Source organism: Larus michahellis, chromosome 8 (assembly GCF_964199755.1).
Source record: "Larus michahellis chromosome 8, bLarMic1.1, whole genome shotgun sequence".
NCBI classification, from domain to species: Eukaryota; Metazoa; Chordata; class Aves; order Charadriiformes; family Laridae; genus Larus; species Larus michahellis.
In genome coordinates this window covers 26,541,091-26,560,572 of record NC_133903.1, presented here as the reverse complement: position 1 = coordinate 26,560,572, position 19,482 = coordinate 26,541,091, and the positions used below count along the sequence as shown (strand labels likewise).

Genomic DNA, 19,482 nt, shown 5'->3' with positions numbered 1-19,482 from the left:
TTCAGGGAACTCTCTCGTTCTGTGAAATCTCTAAGTGCCTGCTCCGTTTTAAAAATAACCCACATCATTCATCTTGCGTTTTGAGAGTTCAAAAGGATGGAAAAAAAAAGAAATCTCTTTCTATTCCTACATCTGCAACTGAGCACAATTAGAGGAAGCCAGCTCCCTTCTGTCTCGACATACCTACCTGTAACATTAGTGATATTAAAAATGTGTTGGGAGCAATCGAGAATGAATAGTACTTAAAAGCTGGGTACTAGTAAATCTAAAATAATTTCAGTTGGATTAACTTTTGCTTTTAAATTGGCATATCCCGGGCTGCTAGCTGGTAACAAGCATTCCTGAACACAACGGTCCTTGTTTGATGCGTTGCCATTTGGCAGCCATGGCTCGACATGTTTTTGGTTTCACATTCCAAAGAGAAACCTGACTATTTAATCCTTGTGCTTTGTTTAAAATTCTCTTAAACTAGAGTATCAGATTGAAATTAATCTTATGCTTAAATAAACACTGCAGAAAGCTAAAAAAGCATTGAAAAAGAATGCTCAACCATGAGATAAACTACAGTATGCTCCTCGCAAAAAATCACCTGTTTTCTCCTTGTTTCTTGAAGGCTGATAATGACCGTTACCCTACTGTTTCTAATTACAAGATTTCCCCTCTTGCATAACATTTTAATATTTTCAAATGCAAATTTAATGCTTGCAGATGTATTCAAATAATAATATACTGAAATTGTTTGCTAATCTCCCAAAGCAAAGCTCCCAGATTGCCAAATTCTAAGGCTCTCTAAACCAGCTGGCGGCCACAATTAAAGGTATATAAATATATTTAAAATAATTGTAATTCTTAAAATCCCCAACTACCTGAAAAAGTAAACGCCAAGATTTCTATTCTGAATAGATTTTTCTATTCTGAATTCAAGATTAACAGTGCAACACAATTCCGTTTCAAGTGTTTGGTTTGAGGTAGCTTTAAATAGCCAGATTGTGAAAATTTCTGCAGGACTCCGAAGTTTTTCAAGTAGATTTTCAAGGAACTAAGTGTCTGTGCTAGCAGATGAAGACTAGAGGTAAACAACAGTGAACAGCGAACTCAAAAACCAGGGAACTGAGCTCCTCAGAAATCTGAGGTGAGATCAAGCCTAAACCCTATTAACACGGATCTGTAAAATCTCAGGATAAAGCAAATATATAGAAATCCAGCTTGTTGGCTTGCTACCTTCTTCACATCTTCTCCATCTCCCACCCTGTCTTGTCTGGGGTGTGAGCCTCCAGGTTTGGACTTTCAGACTGCCAGGCTACTGAGGAAGTCGGGCTCTCTTTACAGAAGGAGAGGCAGTTTACTGTCACAAGGATGTCAACAGCAGCTCCGGCTTCTAGATCCATGAAGTTTTACATCAGAATGAAAACTGTACGGAGCCCTAAAGCTTCCCGCTGTCAACACCCGCACAGCACGTGTAGAAATGAAAGAAACACCTTCTCTTTAGAAGTGAAAAGCCACCAATCCTAAATTGTGCCCGAATAAACTGCTCAAGCTTGACAATTCACAAAATGGGTTCATACCTCCCGTTCCAGATATGATTTAAGGGATTCTGTCTCATTTAACAGAGTAACGCTGCATTTGCCTCTAAAAAAAGAGAAACACATTTTATGAAAAAACATCTTAAATGCTCATGTGATTCACAAGATGGTATTACTGAATTTAATCTAGCATTGAAGAATACTTGAAGAATAATAATACCATTTGTTGGTGGTTGGTTTTTTTTGTTTGTTTGTTTTTAATAAAAAGCACTGGAAGAAAACAGTCATTACCTAATGTGCGTGGCTGGCAGAGATTCCAGCTGTCGTGAGAGAAACAACTCACGATGTCGTAGCTGATGCTTCTGTTTCTCTGGTAAATCAACCATTTCTGGATTTTCCATCTCTTCTTCCATTTCTCCTAGTTATAAAAAGACAAAATTGATCATCAATAACAGCGCAAGTATTGACTCTGAGCCATTCAGGATGAGCTGCTCCAAAACCTTTGCTAAGTAACACACATTATTTAGATGAAATCTAACTTCATCTGAACACCTCACATTTCAGCCAACTGAACAATTAGGTAATTAGTACAGATCCTTTAAATGATGCCAGTGAAGAATTGTTATTTATTCACCACTGGGATCAAGGCATTCCGGGTACACGCAGGTCACGCTGACTCACCGAGCTGAGAAGTCACACAAATCTGCGACCAACAGACAAGCTCTGAATAGAGCTGCTCCTGGAGACCATCACTGCACCGTTAGCTCCATTGGGAAGAAGTTAACGCACAATAAATGAGGCAGTCAAAGCAAAGTCTTTCCTCTTTGCCAGGCATCAGTTACCTTAGCCCTCACTCCTCCTCCAGGGTATCACAGACTGACCCATCCCAACTTCAACAGCTTTTGCAGGAAATGCCGACTGAAAAGGTTAGTTTATTTATTTAGTTTTGTTTATTCTCTTCACCCCAACCACGGACGATAGATCACAGTCACAAGATTAACTGGAATGTAACCAAGCGCCTAAGGCCGGTGTTGTAACCAGCCCTACCCTACCCACACCGCCCGCATGCGACTGCTGCGTTTCAAAAGCTTGCTTTATTCTGCAGGCAGTCAGGATCCACCATCTCTGGTTTCCAGCTATCCCGTCTACATTCAACCCGTTCTTAAACGGATGCCAAAGTAAATACAGGAAAACACATCCAACACCGATGCACAACTGATCCAAAACATCTCTAGGCACCTTTCTCATAAGATTCAAAGTACTAGTATATGTTATGTGTTCATTAGCAAGCATCCCATCAATTATGCAAGATAAAGCTGTAAAAGGTAAAATACTCCAAACTCAGCTGCAAAGCTTCTCCATGATGATGGACTATGAAAGAAAACATCGGGCTTTTTCCTCCCCTAAGAAATTAAGGCATTTACTCTACTTTCCGAAACCACGGGTAAAGTTTCCAGACTAGGGCAGAATGAGCTATAAAGTCTCATACATGAATAGTAAAACTCTGGTTTTACGGCAGCAGTTCCCTCAAAGAGCAGACTTATGCCTGCAGCTTAATTCAACAGTTGTTGCCAAGAAACATTTCTAGTCAGAAAACACATACAGACACAGTTATGATTTATATACCCTTAAGATTATTTAACTATAATCCTCACAGTTATCCCAAAATAAAGCAAACGTTTTATAAAAACACTAAAATTGCATTTAGTTTTAAATAGGCCACCATTATGCCAAAGGGGGTGACAAAAAATTATGCGCCCTTCAGGTTCCCCCCAATTTATCACCGTTTTACCATCTTGGAAAAAGACCGGTGGTTTATATCACCCTCAGGTAAACTGCTCCAGCAAGGAAGGAAAAAAATAGTAGCATGATTAAACCTGACTGCAACATACAATAGCTCTTATACCACATGAGCTGTTAAACACAGAGCAGCGTGCACTTGAAATTTTAATATTTTCCTAGGAACTAGAACACCAAATTTACGTTTGTGCCACAGTTTCATGGTTCTGCAATTTATCTACTGAAGTGGATTCTGTTTTAGTTGAGAATGAATATTGTGGCTGCTGACCCACACTATAAATATACCAGCAGCAATCCACAAACCAGTCTGCAAGTTCCCAGCTAGCCTGCCTGAAAACTGAGTGATGCACAAATAAAAAGGCATTCATGTCTGTACTCACACGTTTTCAGAGAATAAGAGTAGTGCACTGTGTAATGCAGGAAAAATACTGTAAGGAGCAACCTCAAATACTTAATATCTTTGGCGTATTCAATAGCCTAGGGCTTTTAAAAACTACATTTAAAAAAAAAATATTAACCACTATGTGCCAATCAAATCTACAAACAAAATGAAACCACTCAGCACAACCAAGCTAATCTCAGGAGCTGCATCCCTTCAGCTAGGCTCGTCTCCCAACCAGTGCTTTATTTATGCGTCTAGCTTTTGTAATAAAATAAGGAAGGTGGGACGCACATATTTTCTTCTTATGCCAGCTCTGCCATGCACGGCCTTCCAAAATAAAAAGGTATATTTTAAAAAAGACAGACATTTTTTACAGGTAACAAACAACTTCCCCCACCACCAGCCATAAAATTGTCACAGTTCCTGAAGACAGAAGGAGGAATATTCCAAGAAATAACAAACAAATCTACACAAGCATCTTCTCTCCTTTTCCACAGCTATGGTTTAGTGCTGAAGAGAATGAACCTGCCAAATGGCATTCGGAACCAAGGGAAGGAGAAGAGAACACAGCACAGGAACCTCCCCGAAGTCATGTAAAAGCGGCTTTGACAAAAACCGCAAATACCACCTCACTGCCTCTGCACAGACGGCAATGGCTTAAATATGAACAGGGGCTGGTCCAGCCTCAGGTTCTAGGACAATCTTGTCTGACCCATCTGTGCTTTGCCCGCCTATAGCTCAAGTGGAGCAGACTGCATCCTTGAGAATGGTGGCCCCTGAGAAATAAGGACCAGTCTTACTTAAAAAAACAACAAAAAAAACCTCCACACCAAAAAACCCCACGTTTATATATATATATATACATATATATATATATATAAAATCTTTTCAGAAAGACTTGCCTGTGTTTATGGCAGTACTGCAGAGCAAGTGGTGCGGGAATACAGTAGGTGCAGTATATTGGGATTTCAGTGCTCTCATAAAACCTTACTTCAAAATTAATCTCTCTGCTTGATAGATGTGCTCATGCAGATTTAAAGCTAAACATTTAGGCTTAATACAAACAGCAATATATCAGCTACACAGAAGTAGCCAGTGGAATGCTGCAAGGAGTGTATTAGATTAAGTATTATTTGATATTTGATGACAGAATCATTAATAGCACATTAACAAAGCTTGAAGACGACTTATATTGGGAATAAGAGACAGGTAAATTGGACACAAACAGCAAGGCTCATGTGAAAGCTAACATATACATGGAAAAGTAATTAGAAAGAGTAAACTTTGAGTTGGCAGGAGAAACCCCTGAGGCAGTAATCGTAATTTAAAATGACTGGGTGTGTGAGATGCGAAATTAAACATCAATATTTGCTAGACACTAGCAAGAACAGCAATTTGCTGTAGATCAGATAGGGCTCTCCACAACATGAAAGCTAAAAAGCACCAGCCCTTTCTCTGTATTCCGGGTGTCGTACAAGTAGCTACATGGCAGAGTTCAGAAACGCGCAAAGGTAAACAAGATACAGAAATTAGGTTAGAGACGCTAACAGGGATGTCCCTAGCATCAGAAGAATTACAATCATAGAATCCGTTGGGTTGGAAGGGACCTCTAAAGGCCATCTAGTCCAACCACCCACGCAAAGAGCAGGGACATCTTCAACTCGATCAGGTTGCTCAGAGCCCTGGCCAACCTGACCTTGAACGTTTTCAGGGATGGGGCCTCCACCACCTCTCTGGGCAACCTATGCCAGTGTCTCACCATCCTCGCTGTAAAAAATTTCTTTCTCATATCTAGTCTGAATCTGCTCTCTTTTAGTTTAAAACCATTACTCCTTGTCCTATCATAACGGGCCCTACTAAAAAGCCTGTCCCCATCTTTCTCATAAGCCCCCTTTAATTATTGAAAGGCTACAATAAAGTCTATATAGAGCCTTCTCGAGGCTGAACAAACCCAACTCTCTCAAGCCTTTCTTCATAAGAAAAGTATTCTATCCCTCTGATCATTTTTGCTGCCCTCCTCTGGACCCATTCCAACAGGTCCATGTCTTTCCTGAACTGAGGGCTCCAGAGCTGGACACAGTACTCCAGGTGGGGTCTCACCAGAGCAGAGTAGAGGGGCAGAATCACCTCCCTTGACATGCTGGCCCATGCTTCTTTTGATGCAGCCCAGGATGCGGTTGGCTTTCTGGGCTGTGAGTGCACGTTACCAGCTCATGCCAGCTTTTCATCCACCAGTACCACCAAGTCCTCCTCAGCAGGGTTGCTCTCCCCAAGCCTGGACTGATACCAGGGGTTGCCCCAACCCAGGTGCAGGACCCTGCACTTGGCCTTGTAGAACGTCATGAGGTTCACACAGGCCCACTTCTCAAGCTTGTCCAGGTCCCTCTGGATGGCATCCTGTCCCTCAGGCGTGTCAACTATTATTACTAATTAGTTTGCATGGTATCACTAGAAAAAAAACGTAAAGGAAAAAGGAAAAAAAATGGGGTCAAAACATTGGGAAACACAGTAAAGCGAGTGCTACTGACCTGTACAACAGTTCCTCCAGTAGTGAAGGAAGCTTCAACTCTTGGTACTTTAAAAGCTCAACTAAGCAGCTTGGAAGGGCATGACAGAATTGTTGCATTTGAAGAAGTGAACAACACAGCACCTTTTCCTTCTCACAGGTTCAGTTTCAAGTGGTCTATATTAAGCCTCAGCCTAATTTTCTCTCCACCACCAGCTATTGATTCGTAGCTATGGAAAATACGGTGAAAGTTTTAACAAATAGAAATCCTTATACCTTGACACTTCAAAAGGAGTCTTCCACGTTATCAGGACATCCCGCTACAATCCCACCCAAAACTTCCTGTGATCATCTTTTGCAGCCACAGCCACACAGCAGACAGACGCTATTTCGGACACTTGGCATACCTTTTCTCATTACACCACCCCCAGAAGAGAAAAAACAGTCTCCTCCTCTCAGTAACAACAGAGCCAAAAGTGTCATTAGTGGGTTAATGAATTTGACTCCTCTTGCATGTGTCGTGTTGGGAGAAAATGGAGAAGGGGAATAAAACGGAAGAAATAAATAAGAAGAAAAAGAACTCATTTGTGATGCTGTTGTCAAACTGCATTTAGACTGGTGTTATCTAAAATAAAAAAAAAAAAATCACCCAAAAACAACAAAAAACCACCAAATTTAATAGACCCGCTACCTGTTTAGGCACACAAGTCTTATGCAACTCATGGACTGATTGAGTAATGACACCTCACCGCTGCAAGACATATATTTTTAGAAGCTTTGGCACTTACAAAACCATGCTGCCTGGCACCCAAACATCAGCTGCTGAAAACTAACCACAAACCTGCCAAACTGGCCGGCACTAACTAGTCAGTCCTCCAGCCAGTACTAACCAGTCATTCATTGTTTTACAAATCAGGATAAACATTTTCAATGAAGCAAAAACTACGGCCATAAGACAGATCGCAAGTATTTGGAGATGGCTGGGGGTATCCAACCAATAGAAGGTTATATTCCTGCTGTTGGAAATATTTCCTTAAGAAACTATGTAAGACGTTATATAGAAACTATATAGAGAGAAAATATATAGTCACAACATCCAACAGTAGCTTGAAGAGTAAGGTGTCTGTCTTTCTTCTCTTCCATCAAGTTCTGACTGCAAACTTGTTTGCATACAACATGCTATCTCAAACCACTACAAAGTCTCTGGGCAAGAACATTAAATAGTCTCCAACTGGAGAAGCAGGTTCATTTCAGAAACAGGTAGAGAAATTCCCAAGAATAGTTTTGTGAGGCGATTAAAGAGGCTTACGAATAAAAAGCGCTAACAATGTATGGAAGCCATTATAAGGCTGAAAGATTTATAGGACAGCCCAGACAAGCTTTATATCATATGATAAAAATAGTAAGATCACAGATCAAATCCAAAAATCAGGTTGCATACATCAGGTACTAATTTACAGTCACCAACTACAGAATAAGGTGCTTCCAACTAATTTCTTTTCATAAAGAGTTATGAGAAAAGACAACACCTCTCAGACCTGTCTGTTTCAGATATCCAATGGATTATACAAGCTAAAGCATGTTTGTTTGGGTTTTTTTCCTATATTTTTCTTAAACATTGCAACATTTATTTCACAATCACATTTTTCCTTCCTTTATCGGAAGGGAAAAAAAAATATTATAAAATATACACCTCTTTTTTTTCCCATTCATGTTCTGGCCATATCTTCTTACTGTTATTTGGCGCTCTCGCTGCATTGATCTCAACAGTAGGTCTAAAATAAAGGCATCTTAAACAGAAGACTGTGTGAATCCAGAAATGTCTGCAGTCAGAAAGCTCCATTAATCAGCTGAACAAAGGCAGTTAAAAGATCAGCGATGCAGATACGTACATCTACTGCAAATGCATCAAAATGAGGCAACAGGAGACTTCATGGAAATGAACTCAAAGTCAGTGACAGCGTTGAGTATCTCTACTAGAATCTTAACATCCACAAAATTTAATTTCATTATATCACGCAGGATGTAGATATTTTTTTTTCAGAGCAGAGAACTAACGGCTGTCCAAAAGCTTAATTTTACTCTTTTCTCCCTTCTTAAGAAGCCACACAACAGCACATCCATCTAAATAAATGGAAGTCATTTAGTAGCAATTTTATTCTGCAACAGAAAGAAACATACTGGAAAAAATGTTAGTTACTAATGAAATTTACACTAGGAGACAGCCTCCGTTGTCTCTGGTGGCTCTATTAATAGGATTGTGCTACAGAAGAATTTTCCCATCCTTCAAATACATTTGAAAATGAACAATAAATTACTTGTTTGCACCAGAAAAAAATAATCTTAGATTTCTTATCACAAAAAGAAATCAGCCCTTGCAGGTTCAAGGAGCATTTATACGGGCTCAAATATTTTTAATTTTCAGACTCAGACATGCGTTTCTTTGAATCTTTCCTACCTGCTTCCTTTGCTAAATCTAGTGAAATGAGACACAGATGAAGGAATCAATAGTCATGTTGTTTATGCTGAAGCTCCTATTAAGCTTCAGTCTTTTTGGATAAAACAAGTACTGCTGCACTGAAGAGATATCAAAAAAAGCTTTGCCTGCTGACACAATTCTGCAACACAGCCAAATCTCATCTCAACGCCACATGACTTTTTTTTTTTCCAAGGTATAGTTGCAATGAAGGGGCTTATTTGGACTTGAATCTACAACAGAAAATATTTAAATTTATCAAGAAGGGGCTAGTTTTGCTGCATGTTTTCCCCAACGGCACTACAGCACTGAGAACACAGCAAGACATGATATTTGTTGTTAAAACTGAGTATCTGATTTAATCAATCCCCATGCAGTACAACTATGTAGATCTCTATTACATACACATCACAGTCTACTCATATTTACACTAAGAAGCACATTAAAAGACAGTGATGCTTGGCAGCTAAATCATAATTTTGATATGCCCAAATCTGATTGCTTCTTTTTCATTTATGTATGTGCCTACAGGAAAGCCTGGAGTTACAAGGATTGATATGGCTTGCCCGTGCTTTTTGATAAATTTTAAGCAATCTTAACAGCAACATCTCACATGCTTAACTGTTTACAAGTAAAAACAGTTTAGTAACTCCACCTGCTTACTCTTTCTCCCTTTTACCATGTCTGTTTTGGCAACTGTCTGTTTTGTTAGTGCTGTATCCACCACCTTGCAAGGACGGAGGAGAGGGGTGCTGAACTGGCAGAAGGAGGTGTAATGAACCTAAATCTAAATCCTCACAGGCAACTAGAATGGAGTCAAACAGGGTGGAAGCATCCCAGATAAAGCACCCAACGATATGTTGGGTGCACTATTTCTCCCCAGGAGATGGATACTGCGCTTGAGACCCAGATAGTCCACCACGCTCACCCCTTCTGAGTTTAGAATGCACAGACCTACAGCAGCTACTCAGCTATTTATTTTTTTTTTGGAACTATCTGAATTTTTTGCAATATCTTGCCTTAAAGGTTTATAAAGGCAAACATCTAATCTATACTGACACATAGATTATTTTTATATACGCTTTTTAGAATGTTAAACCTCTGTCTATAATTGGAAGACAATTTTAACACTAATTTTTTGTTTAGAAATCAGCTTCCAACTCTACTCAGCCAGGTATCTCACATGCCTCCAACCTCCCTGACAGAGGAGTTTGTGCCAACATAAGTTAACAAAACATTCTGTAAAGTAACAAAAAAATCAAGAAATTAAGTTATTCGATGCATACATGCAAAGGAAGATGAAGTAAGGTAGCATGAGCACCCCCTGAATTTTATGATAGTTTATTTTTTGTTTTTATATACATATGCGTTTGGGTTATTTAAATCAGAAAGTACAGTATGCAAAACAAAGTTATAGTTTTCAAGTCTCCTCTCAGCCTAGACATTATTTTTTTTTCCTAACAAAAGGATCTGTCGTATTCAAAATAATGATAGAATATCCTAAAATTCAGTGCTTTTAAGTTGTATTTACTGAGCACATTCAGAAAAAGCTATGTTACTATGAAAAATATTACTAATATTGAAATTTAAAGAGAATTCCTGTTAACCAAGTTTCAAGATGGTTTCCTATAATGAGACTATTTAATTTACTCATAAAGAAAGTTTGATATTTTTTTTTTTAATCTGCTAACAAAACCAAATGGTTTATGAGACGTAATGCAAGACAAGGAGAATACTTCCTCTCATCCCAAAAAATAAGAAATTCACTTTGAAGGAAATAAGATCCCTTTATTCAGACCTAACTGAAAACTTCTGTCCAGTCCCTACCATGACAACTAAACCATACCCCAAATGAGGTTTTAAAAGGTTTAAGGGATGAGCAAGAGAGAGAAAGAAAGAGAAGAGTCAGCCAAACAAGTAATACAATTTGCTGAAGATAAGCACAGGAAAAGGACATTTAAAAGTCATAATATTGATACTCGTAACTGCAATATCAAAGCTGTATCAAAGTTTAGCAATTTTGCGTAGAAGCAATTTGAACACAAACAAGCTTACTTGCATGTTTGTCTGCCAATACAATAAGGGTACTTGATATGTCTCGTCTTCTGTAGAAACATACCACCTTTGCTTCCACATTTCCATTGGCAGTCTGAAACGGGAAAAAAGAAAAAAACAACTGAGCACAAATCAAGAACTGAACTCTACGCATCCCACTAGAACACTTCACAAATAACTTGGAATTTTGCACGAGACCTACACAGCATCCCCTTTTAGCACCCTCCAGCTGCACATTCATTAGGTAACACACAAACTCTGGTGTGATCCATTCCAGGGTAGGGAAACAGAGTTTGGCCCTTCCCTCCTAACTATTTCTTGCAGGCTCATCATTTTTAGCAGTCACAGATGTTTCATGGGGTGAGGAAAAAAACCCACTTACCTGCAGTTACAACATATTAACAAGCCACTTTGCTATTTTTCAGGAGATGCCTACATTTAGTAGAATTCAAAGGCATCTTTAAAATCCTAATAACAACAACTGTGGAATACAACAGAACTGAGGTTTAGGCTGTTCTCCAAACTCTGCAGGACAGTAGGAAAGCAGGAAAGAACCCAGCCATTATTACTTTCATAAAAGAAATCACATAAGGTTTTCTTTCTCTGGCAGCACTGGTGAGCTGAACAATGACCAACAAAAAAAAAAAAAAATCATTCCAAAAGGAGGACCAAGGAAGCTGCACCAGGCAATAAACTCTACACCAGTGACAACATACAAAGACGTCTCAATTTTTGAAAGGTTTGGGAATTTTTTCTCTCGACACTCTTAAAATGAGATAGGTGATCAATCACTTGTAGGATGACACCTGCAAAATTGTGAAACTGGCTTTATACAAACTCTAGGAGAAACACACCTAACTGGTTTGTAACAGCCCCTGTCAACCCAATGCCTCTAAAATAATCAACAAATAATGAAAATGTAACTTAAAAGAGATGTATCCTACTACTGAAGGGTCCTTAAAAACCAGAGTGATGGCACACGGTTTCAGAAACTAGAAGACTAAGACATAAATTCCCCTCTAGGAATTCTCCAAAAAAAGGTAGTGGACCAGCAATCTGTTCACAAGGAAACAAAATAAATACTGATATACATGCTTGTTGCTAAGATATGAAGGGAAAAAGAAGTTTTATCTTTTACAATACCAGTTTTCCCAACACACATTTTAAAAAAATCAGACAATACCTACATGCACAAATATTCTCCCTTGCAACCTACCAGTTTTTGGTACAGAGCCTACAGAGTTTCTATCCTTTTCTGTTAAATAATTCAGAACTTTTAAATTTTGAGGTACTAAAATACAAAGGCAGGAGCCATCTTGTTAAAACACAGACAGCTACAATAGAGAATTATTTATATCATTTAATTGCCCAGGCTTCATTTAGACACAGAGAAAAAAGGCAACACAAGATAAATGATTCATTTCAACCTGAAAGACCCATTTCAAAGACTACGTTAGAGAAATTGGGGGGGTGGACGGTGGACAATGAAGAGGGAAAAGAAGAGTGGGGGCGGGGGGGGGGGAGGAAAACACCACTTTCCTAGAAAGTGATCAGCAAACCTGCATCCTGTAAATGATGGAATACAGCTATTGATATCTCATGGCTATGGATCCACTGTCTGCTGGGAACATTTTAAGAACTCACTCTTGTTTCATTAATGGAAGAGAGACAGAGTATTTCTGCAAAAGACGTCCACTAAAAAGAAGGAGTTACAAGGATGTCCCAGCCTTCAGATTCATTATTGGTCATTATGTCGATAAATTTTCTCTTGCAAGTGGCTCTTTTAGAAACCCATGTTTTTCCATCACTGGTGGCTGAAGAAAAAGACCTAATTTTAGTCAGTTAATTAAAATTCAAATCCAAACCAGCGATGGATTCCTTCTGTATGGGCTGCAGTGGACACGCTGGTATTAAACCTGAGAAAGTGGCACGTTTAGGACAGAGCTAACTGCTTCACAACAGCCTTCCCTCCTCAACTAGGTAAAATTTCAGCATCGAGGACTTCAACTGGCTTCCCACATACAAGCTATCATGCCTTCCTTACAGATTCAATGAAAGGGAAATTTGGCAAATGAAATAATACACTGGCCCAAAGGACAACCAGCAAAGACAAAGTCTGAGGAAGCAGATAATAGCTCCAAAGCTTCCCGTTGAACAAGAGCCTCCCCCAAGAATGATCAAATTACAAAGCTCTCCATCCTCTAGCAAACTGTTATATTATCTTCATATTGTGTGATCCTGGCACGGAATTGAAGAACTGCAGAAATCTCCTGTCCTACAGGTGGGCACAATCACCTTGAGAATGACCTACCATTGACGCTCTCTGTCCTTTCATACCGAAGACCAATCCAGCAGGTCTCAACATTCCAGAAAATTATCAGAACAAAAGTATTTTTAAGCTTCCAATTACCAGAGAACTGCTAAAGACTTGTTTTAATTTTAATCAAATCAAGGAGATCATAAATGAAATTAACTTCAAAGGCATGATGGAAAAAATTGTTTACCTTATTGAGCTCTTCTATTCTTCGTATCAAATATGGGTTACTTGAAGAATTTTCGAAGTAGACATAATCTGACAAAAAGAAAAAAAGACTCTTTAAAATATGAACTGCTATAAATCGAATCAAAGCCTCACATCTATAGCTGTTACAGACACCACACGAAATTCATTTCTTGGCACAAGCAGCATTTCAAATGTTCCCACTAAATCCCGTCTATCAAGTGAGGAAATACAAAATCCATGCTAGTATAAGGAACGTATATTAGTGCAATCTGAAGGCAACAAGCTCACTTTTTTGGGGGGGGGGGGAAAAAATGGAGCTCTGCTATCAGCCTGGAAAGCAAAGCATATGATCTTCCTTCTCTCTCTGATCAGATTATTTCCACTTTGATCACACTGATGACTGTTACTTGCTTCCCCCTCTTATCAAAATCCGGCCACTTCTCACCGGCAACATGCTATCTTTCCTCTTCTCCTCCAGCTCAGCCTACAGCAGCCACATTTACTTTGAATACCAATGGTTTCATTCTGTCTTTCTCTCTTATCTTTTTCCTCTACTTCCTGGTCTTTTACGCCTATATTATCCTAGAATACCCTCAACAAAACTCCACATTGTAAGCCAAACAGGTCAGTAATAACTCCTATTTTCAAGCAGGATAAACATCTTAAATTACAGGAAGAAAATGAGTTCTTTACCCTAGGTGGTGCCTTCAAAAAAAAAAAAAAAAAATCACAGAAGCATCAAGGAGTGCCATATAAATTATTTGGTATTACTGAGCTCCAAGTATAAACACTCTTTTTTAGGAGTAAGGAAACAGAAACTCAAGAGTCCTGGATGGACTTGGACTTTATCTCCCAATACTCCAAGAAGCCAAAGTGAGCTTTAAAGTGAGGCAAAAAGAGGGCTGGAGATCACCTCCCTGCCCGCAGTCACCCACCCTCGGGCGCTGACCTTGCATGCAGATCTTACAACAATTCCTTCCAAGACTTATCTACTAAAATTTAAGACGATTTCCCTGCAGATTTCCCAGCTCGTTGGTGTTTGGAGCCAAAGGCCCATAGCCCCTGGGCACGACTCAGCTAATCTTCTGCAGTGAGTCCATTAGCACGATGCTCCCACGATGAATGGGCGTTTAGCGGTGCTACCCTTTTGTAAATAGAGACAACTACTGAAGCTATTAGCCTCAATCGCCCTGAAATGCTCGTTAAAGGGTATCTGAGATACCTCCTCCCCAGCCCAGAGGACAGAAGGCACCCCCAAGGGCCCCTGCTCCTGAAAAGCTGCTCTATGCGAGTTAACGATTCCCCTCTTACTTCCACAGTGGCCAGGGAGATGCCAGAGCATTCAGTCACCCACCACGTCCTACAGCAACGCTTCCAATTCCCCGTATAACACTACTCAAGCTCCAGCCATAGATTTTTTCCAGACTACTGCCTACAGCTCACATTATCCGTAGGTCTCTCTGGAGTTAACAGGCCAAGCTACTTGCTGGGTGAGACACAAGAGCACGGCAGCGACTGCTGAGCAAGTGACCCAGCAGGAACTGCAGCTTCCACTACCTGCAAACAGCTCAAGTGCCCTCCTGTCCTTTCAACAAGGCTGGGCTAACTTAGGAGAGTGGTCACAAATCAAGAATTCACAGGGGTTACCATTTTAAAAGAAATGGTTTCCCAAGGTCTTGTCTTACTAAGAAATGTATCATATGCCATGAGTTGCAAAGACACCTTGACAATGAAGTCTTGGTTGAAGTGACGAGGTTGCAATGCCAATACTCAAACGGTGCACATCTTGGGTTACCTGTGTACCTTGGGTTACGCAGTGTAACCTGGGCTAATAAAGCATAGAAATACTAGACACGTTTTTTTTTTATATTTTTGTGCATTCTGTGCTCCAGACTTCTCAGACTGATCATCATCTACCTTCACACTAACACACATCTGAGCGACTCCCTGACTGCAAGAGTTGGTTCCTCTTAAATGTCACTTCCCTGAAGGCTGTAGACTGGAGAATGATCTCATCTAAGGAATTCAGATTGGACGTCTGGTTTGTAGAAAAACAAAAGTTCCCAGAAATGGTTAAAACACCCAAGTAACCAGATCCTAAATTTCCACTCCCAAGCATCCGGTCACCAGCACACCAAACAGGAAAAAACGGGCTCAACATTACTTTGACCAACTCTACCAGAAGTCACAAAATCAAACAGATATTTGGCAGCTTCAGCAATAACAACTGCTGACTGAAATAACAATGACAGGCATTAAGTAATTTACAGATCAGCAGAATAAAGAGAAATCTTTTTTCCCACAACAGAACCACCCATGTCCTACAACGGCGTTGCAATGGAGATTGTGGAAACTTGGAGGTGCCTCCAAGCTCCCGGCCACCTCTCACCTCAAGGCTCCACCACCTGAAGGACAGGACAAACCCTTCTCGTTACTCTCAAGACAACCAGCTACCCCTCACTTCAGGTACTTTAGCTGAGGTCAATGCAAAAATCTTACATGTATGAACACTATGACAGAAAATGGCCCCAGATGGGACTTTGAGCAACCTGGTCTAGTGGGAGGTGTCCTGCCCATGGCAGGGGGCTTGGAACTAGATGATCTTGGAGGTCCTTTCCAACCCAAACCATTCTATGATTCTATAAAATCAAAAATGAAAACTAAAGGAAACGTCAATCTCTGTCTTGAAAATATAACCATGTCTTTAATTCCACGGGTTTCAGGTGACTGTTACAAATGTTCACAGTTCGTTCTTCTAACAGCTTTTTTGTGTGCCCATATGTACACATATTCTCACAGACACGTTTCCTCCCTCAAGTGAACATTCACTCAATTTTTCATGTAACTACAGTTTATTGATTGTAAAATCTGGCCTGGATTTAAAGAAAGCTCATCACAGATGAATGCTTTACCAAAGAACAGCTCACGGTGGTATCCAACAGTTTTAAATAATAAAATCCCCCCAACATTGTTTTGCTCAGCAGCAGGAACATCCCCAAACCCACGCTCCGTGATCAGCAACTGCAAATGAACCTCATGCAAAACAGCCAACTGCACGCCGCTGGCAGAAAGGCAGAACCGAAGCTGTCCCATGGGATTCTTTGAGAGCTGACACATGACACAGTGTAGAGGTGCAATACTTAGACCAGTGCTTGATGACTTCACCGCGTCACAAATGCACAGCCCAGCACGTGTCATCCATGTTTTAGCCTAATCCCACAACTATGTTAAGCATTTCACCAGTAGCTATGCAACTAATGGAGGCCTATTTCCCATTACTCAAATTACCTGGAAAAGGGTTTCTTCCTCTCTACAAGTAATGCAGAGCGCACCGCAAATCACATAAACCAGAACATGAGCAGATACGAGGGGAGTAATTTCCATTTTTCATAGAGTTTTTAAGTACTTATCTAAAAGTAAATGCTATCCTGCAGAGAAATGCAGGAGTTACCCACTGTTCCGCATGTACAACAAGGAAATTTTAAGTTCAACAAACCACTCTCCAAACTGGTGCTTTAGCAGGTGGGAGCACTCCAGAAGTAACAAAACCCATGAAGGCTGGTTTCCTGCACACCGGGTTCAAAGGAGGTACAGCACCATGCTCCATTGACCCCTACACTCCAAAACACTCCGTTTCCCCCTCGAGCAGCACTTCCCCTTCATCCCCAGCTTCCTCCTGTGCCGTGGAAGTGCATCCTTCTCATACTGCCTACCCAAGTAATACTATTCCCAGTTTTTTTTCAGGACAGTAGCTACAACCACACACACACACATCGGATAACAGAAACCCTCTACAGGCTCCCAACAATCCGGTTGTCAATGGGAGATATCCTGCATGTGCGCAACTGCCAGAGTCTCTGTGCCCTGGGCTGAAAGAGAGGATGGGGAAAGAGACAAATTAACAAGCCTCTAAACAACAGGAAGATACGCATCTCAGCTCCTACCACAGAACAGGAAGGAAAGAGTACACTAAAACAAAAAATAAAGTCTAGGAACAGAAAAGTAGAGCCTGATAGCAAGCAAAACGAGTCAGACTCTTCGAACATAACAGACTGACTATTCTTTCTAATTTCTTGGTTTACAGGACTGAAGAAAAGAACCAGCCTATCCCCTCTGCACCCCAAGAGCACAGCACATCTCCTTCCTTACCCACAGCACCCGCCACGAACACACAAAGCTCACCCCTTACCACCCAATCGCCTGAACGAAGGTTGGAGACTCAATCCCATACCTTCACAACAGCTTGCAGCTTAAACTCACAATGCCCAAATTAATCAGCCGTGCATCCACACCGTGATCTTAATTAACAGCATCACTTGTGCACATTATGGAATTCCCTATGATCAGACTAAAGCAAAGGCTGAGGAGTGTGGCAACACCACAAGGCAGTAAGGACCATCATGTATATCACCACCTTCTGACAGAAACTCAAGATTTATTTCTTCCTCTTGCCTGTACTGTTGTAGAGCAGAAGTACCCGCATACATGGATCTACTCAAAAAGCCTTTCTATCCTATAACTTTTTTTTCTGAAGCTGAGAATATACCCAACTTATTATAAAGCAATACTATATTACACAGGTACTGAACTTCTATAACAGACACAAGCATACTTGCAACAGTCCAGCAGCTAAAACTAGAACCACAGAAGATGGAAATTTTCCACAAAGGCAGTAAAATAAGTGTTTTCAATTAGCAATAAACATAACAGACTTTCTTTTTGCTCTCATATACTTTAAGACACTCATGCAGAATAGCTCCCCCTCTGATGTCTTCATATCAGCTGTTGATTAAGTCTACATCGGTGCATGGAAAAGAAAATCAGGAGGGGGTACCGCAAAAGAAAGAACACACATTGTCTAGAGGTCATATATTTATAAGATTAGACATGTCTGAACTACCTAATAACCTTACGGGCTTTTAGGTGATCAAGTTGCAAAAATGCCCAAAAGTATTTTTATCCTTCACAACTTACGTTTGCCTTTCAAGGTGCAAGTGCCTTCTGAGGACTGACCTTGCTGAATGCTCCCTACCTTACCTCCTGAAAGCCTTACAACATGCCGTGGACTGCACTAGCCTACAGATGTACCCAGGACAGGAGGGAGGCTGAAGCCTTCCTCTTCCCACGCTACCGCTGCTGGCTACCATGTGCCTTTCCAGAGAAGTGATAAAGAAGTAACTTCACAGTTGCAAATATTTCCTCTGCCCAATCCACAAAGCTGCTGCCCGGAATTAAAGATGAGCGTCAAGAGAGTGCATAAACTTATGATGACCTGCTTACTTTATGACTTATCTTACGGGAAATATGTGCCTCCTCATTCTCTGGATTTCCAGTTCAATTTTGGGCCAGTTTCTTTCGGTAAGCACCAGTTTCCAAATCACTCAGCAGCTTGGTCCTGAATCTGTCAATCACTTTTCATTTTGGGTAATACAATCCCTCCTGGTCTACGTTCTCAAGAAAGAGGAGGCTGGAGAAAAGAAAGCAGCTGGACGCTGCTTTCAGCCTACAAGTCAAGCCATCTCACCTGGCAGAGCCCATGTCCTTTTGCCTTCTGGCTGTTCAGAAAAGCAGCTGTCACCTGGTGAAACGTTTAGCTACAGAACATACAGAGTTTCAACAAAGCAAGCCCTAATATTTTCATTACCGGAAAAGCAAAGCTGAAACAGTTGTTTCTGTTGCTGAAAGAATTATGAGGTCAAATACACCGAGCCATATACATGAACCAGGTATTTACAATTAATGTCTTCCACAGATCGACAAAGGTATTAAAGATGTGCTGTCAGCACAAGTTCAATTCTATTTACTGGAATATTTACTGGGCAGCAGTATTTGTGGCTACTGCAAGCACAGGATACGTGCTGCCTCCTCATCCTCAGCTTGCTGCACCATGGGCAACACCACTACTGCTCCTTAAAACAGGAGTGGAAATGGAGCAACACAAGCACCCGAAATACCTATAGTCATTTAGTGAGGGACGTGGCAAAAGCAAGCACCACCTCATGAAGAAATCTCCACTCTATACAGTTAACAGTGAGCCATCACTAAATTTAGTAGGATAGTTGGGGTACCCCAGTTAAATCAAGCTGAAGCGAACAAGTCAAAAGGCTTACGAGGACAGAGATCAAAACAAATAAGCCTTGACTGAAATCTTTAACCAAGATACACCTCTCAAAAGGGACCACACTTGTAAGAAGAATCCACTGCTCACACAACATGCTCCCAAGATTAGCTGCCTGG

General features: G+C 40.6%; 1 protein-coding gene across 3 annotated transcripts in view; it reads right to left on the bottom strand.

Moving 5' to 3' along the window:
- Positions 1-19,482, bottom strand: part of MTA1 (metastasis associated 1) — an 88,315-nt gene that overhangs the window by 55,499 nt on the left and 13,334 nt on the right. For all 3 annotated transcript variants that reach the window (XM_074597101.1, XM_074597102.1, XM_074597103.1), the window contains exons 2-5: positions 13,247-13,314; positions 10,743-10,836; positions 1,815-1,941; positions 1,566-1,629 (exon numbers count right to left, since the gene is read on the bottom strand). In XM_074597101.1, coding sequence (XP_074453202.1) covers positions 1,566-1,629; positions 1,815-1,941; positions 10,743-10,836; positions 13,247-13,314 — 353 coding nt within the window. The remainder of the gene's footprint in view (positions 1-1,565; positions 1,630-1,814; positions 1,942-10,742; positions 10,837-13,246; positions 13,315-19,482) is intronic.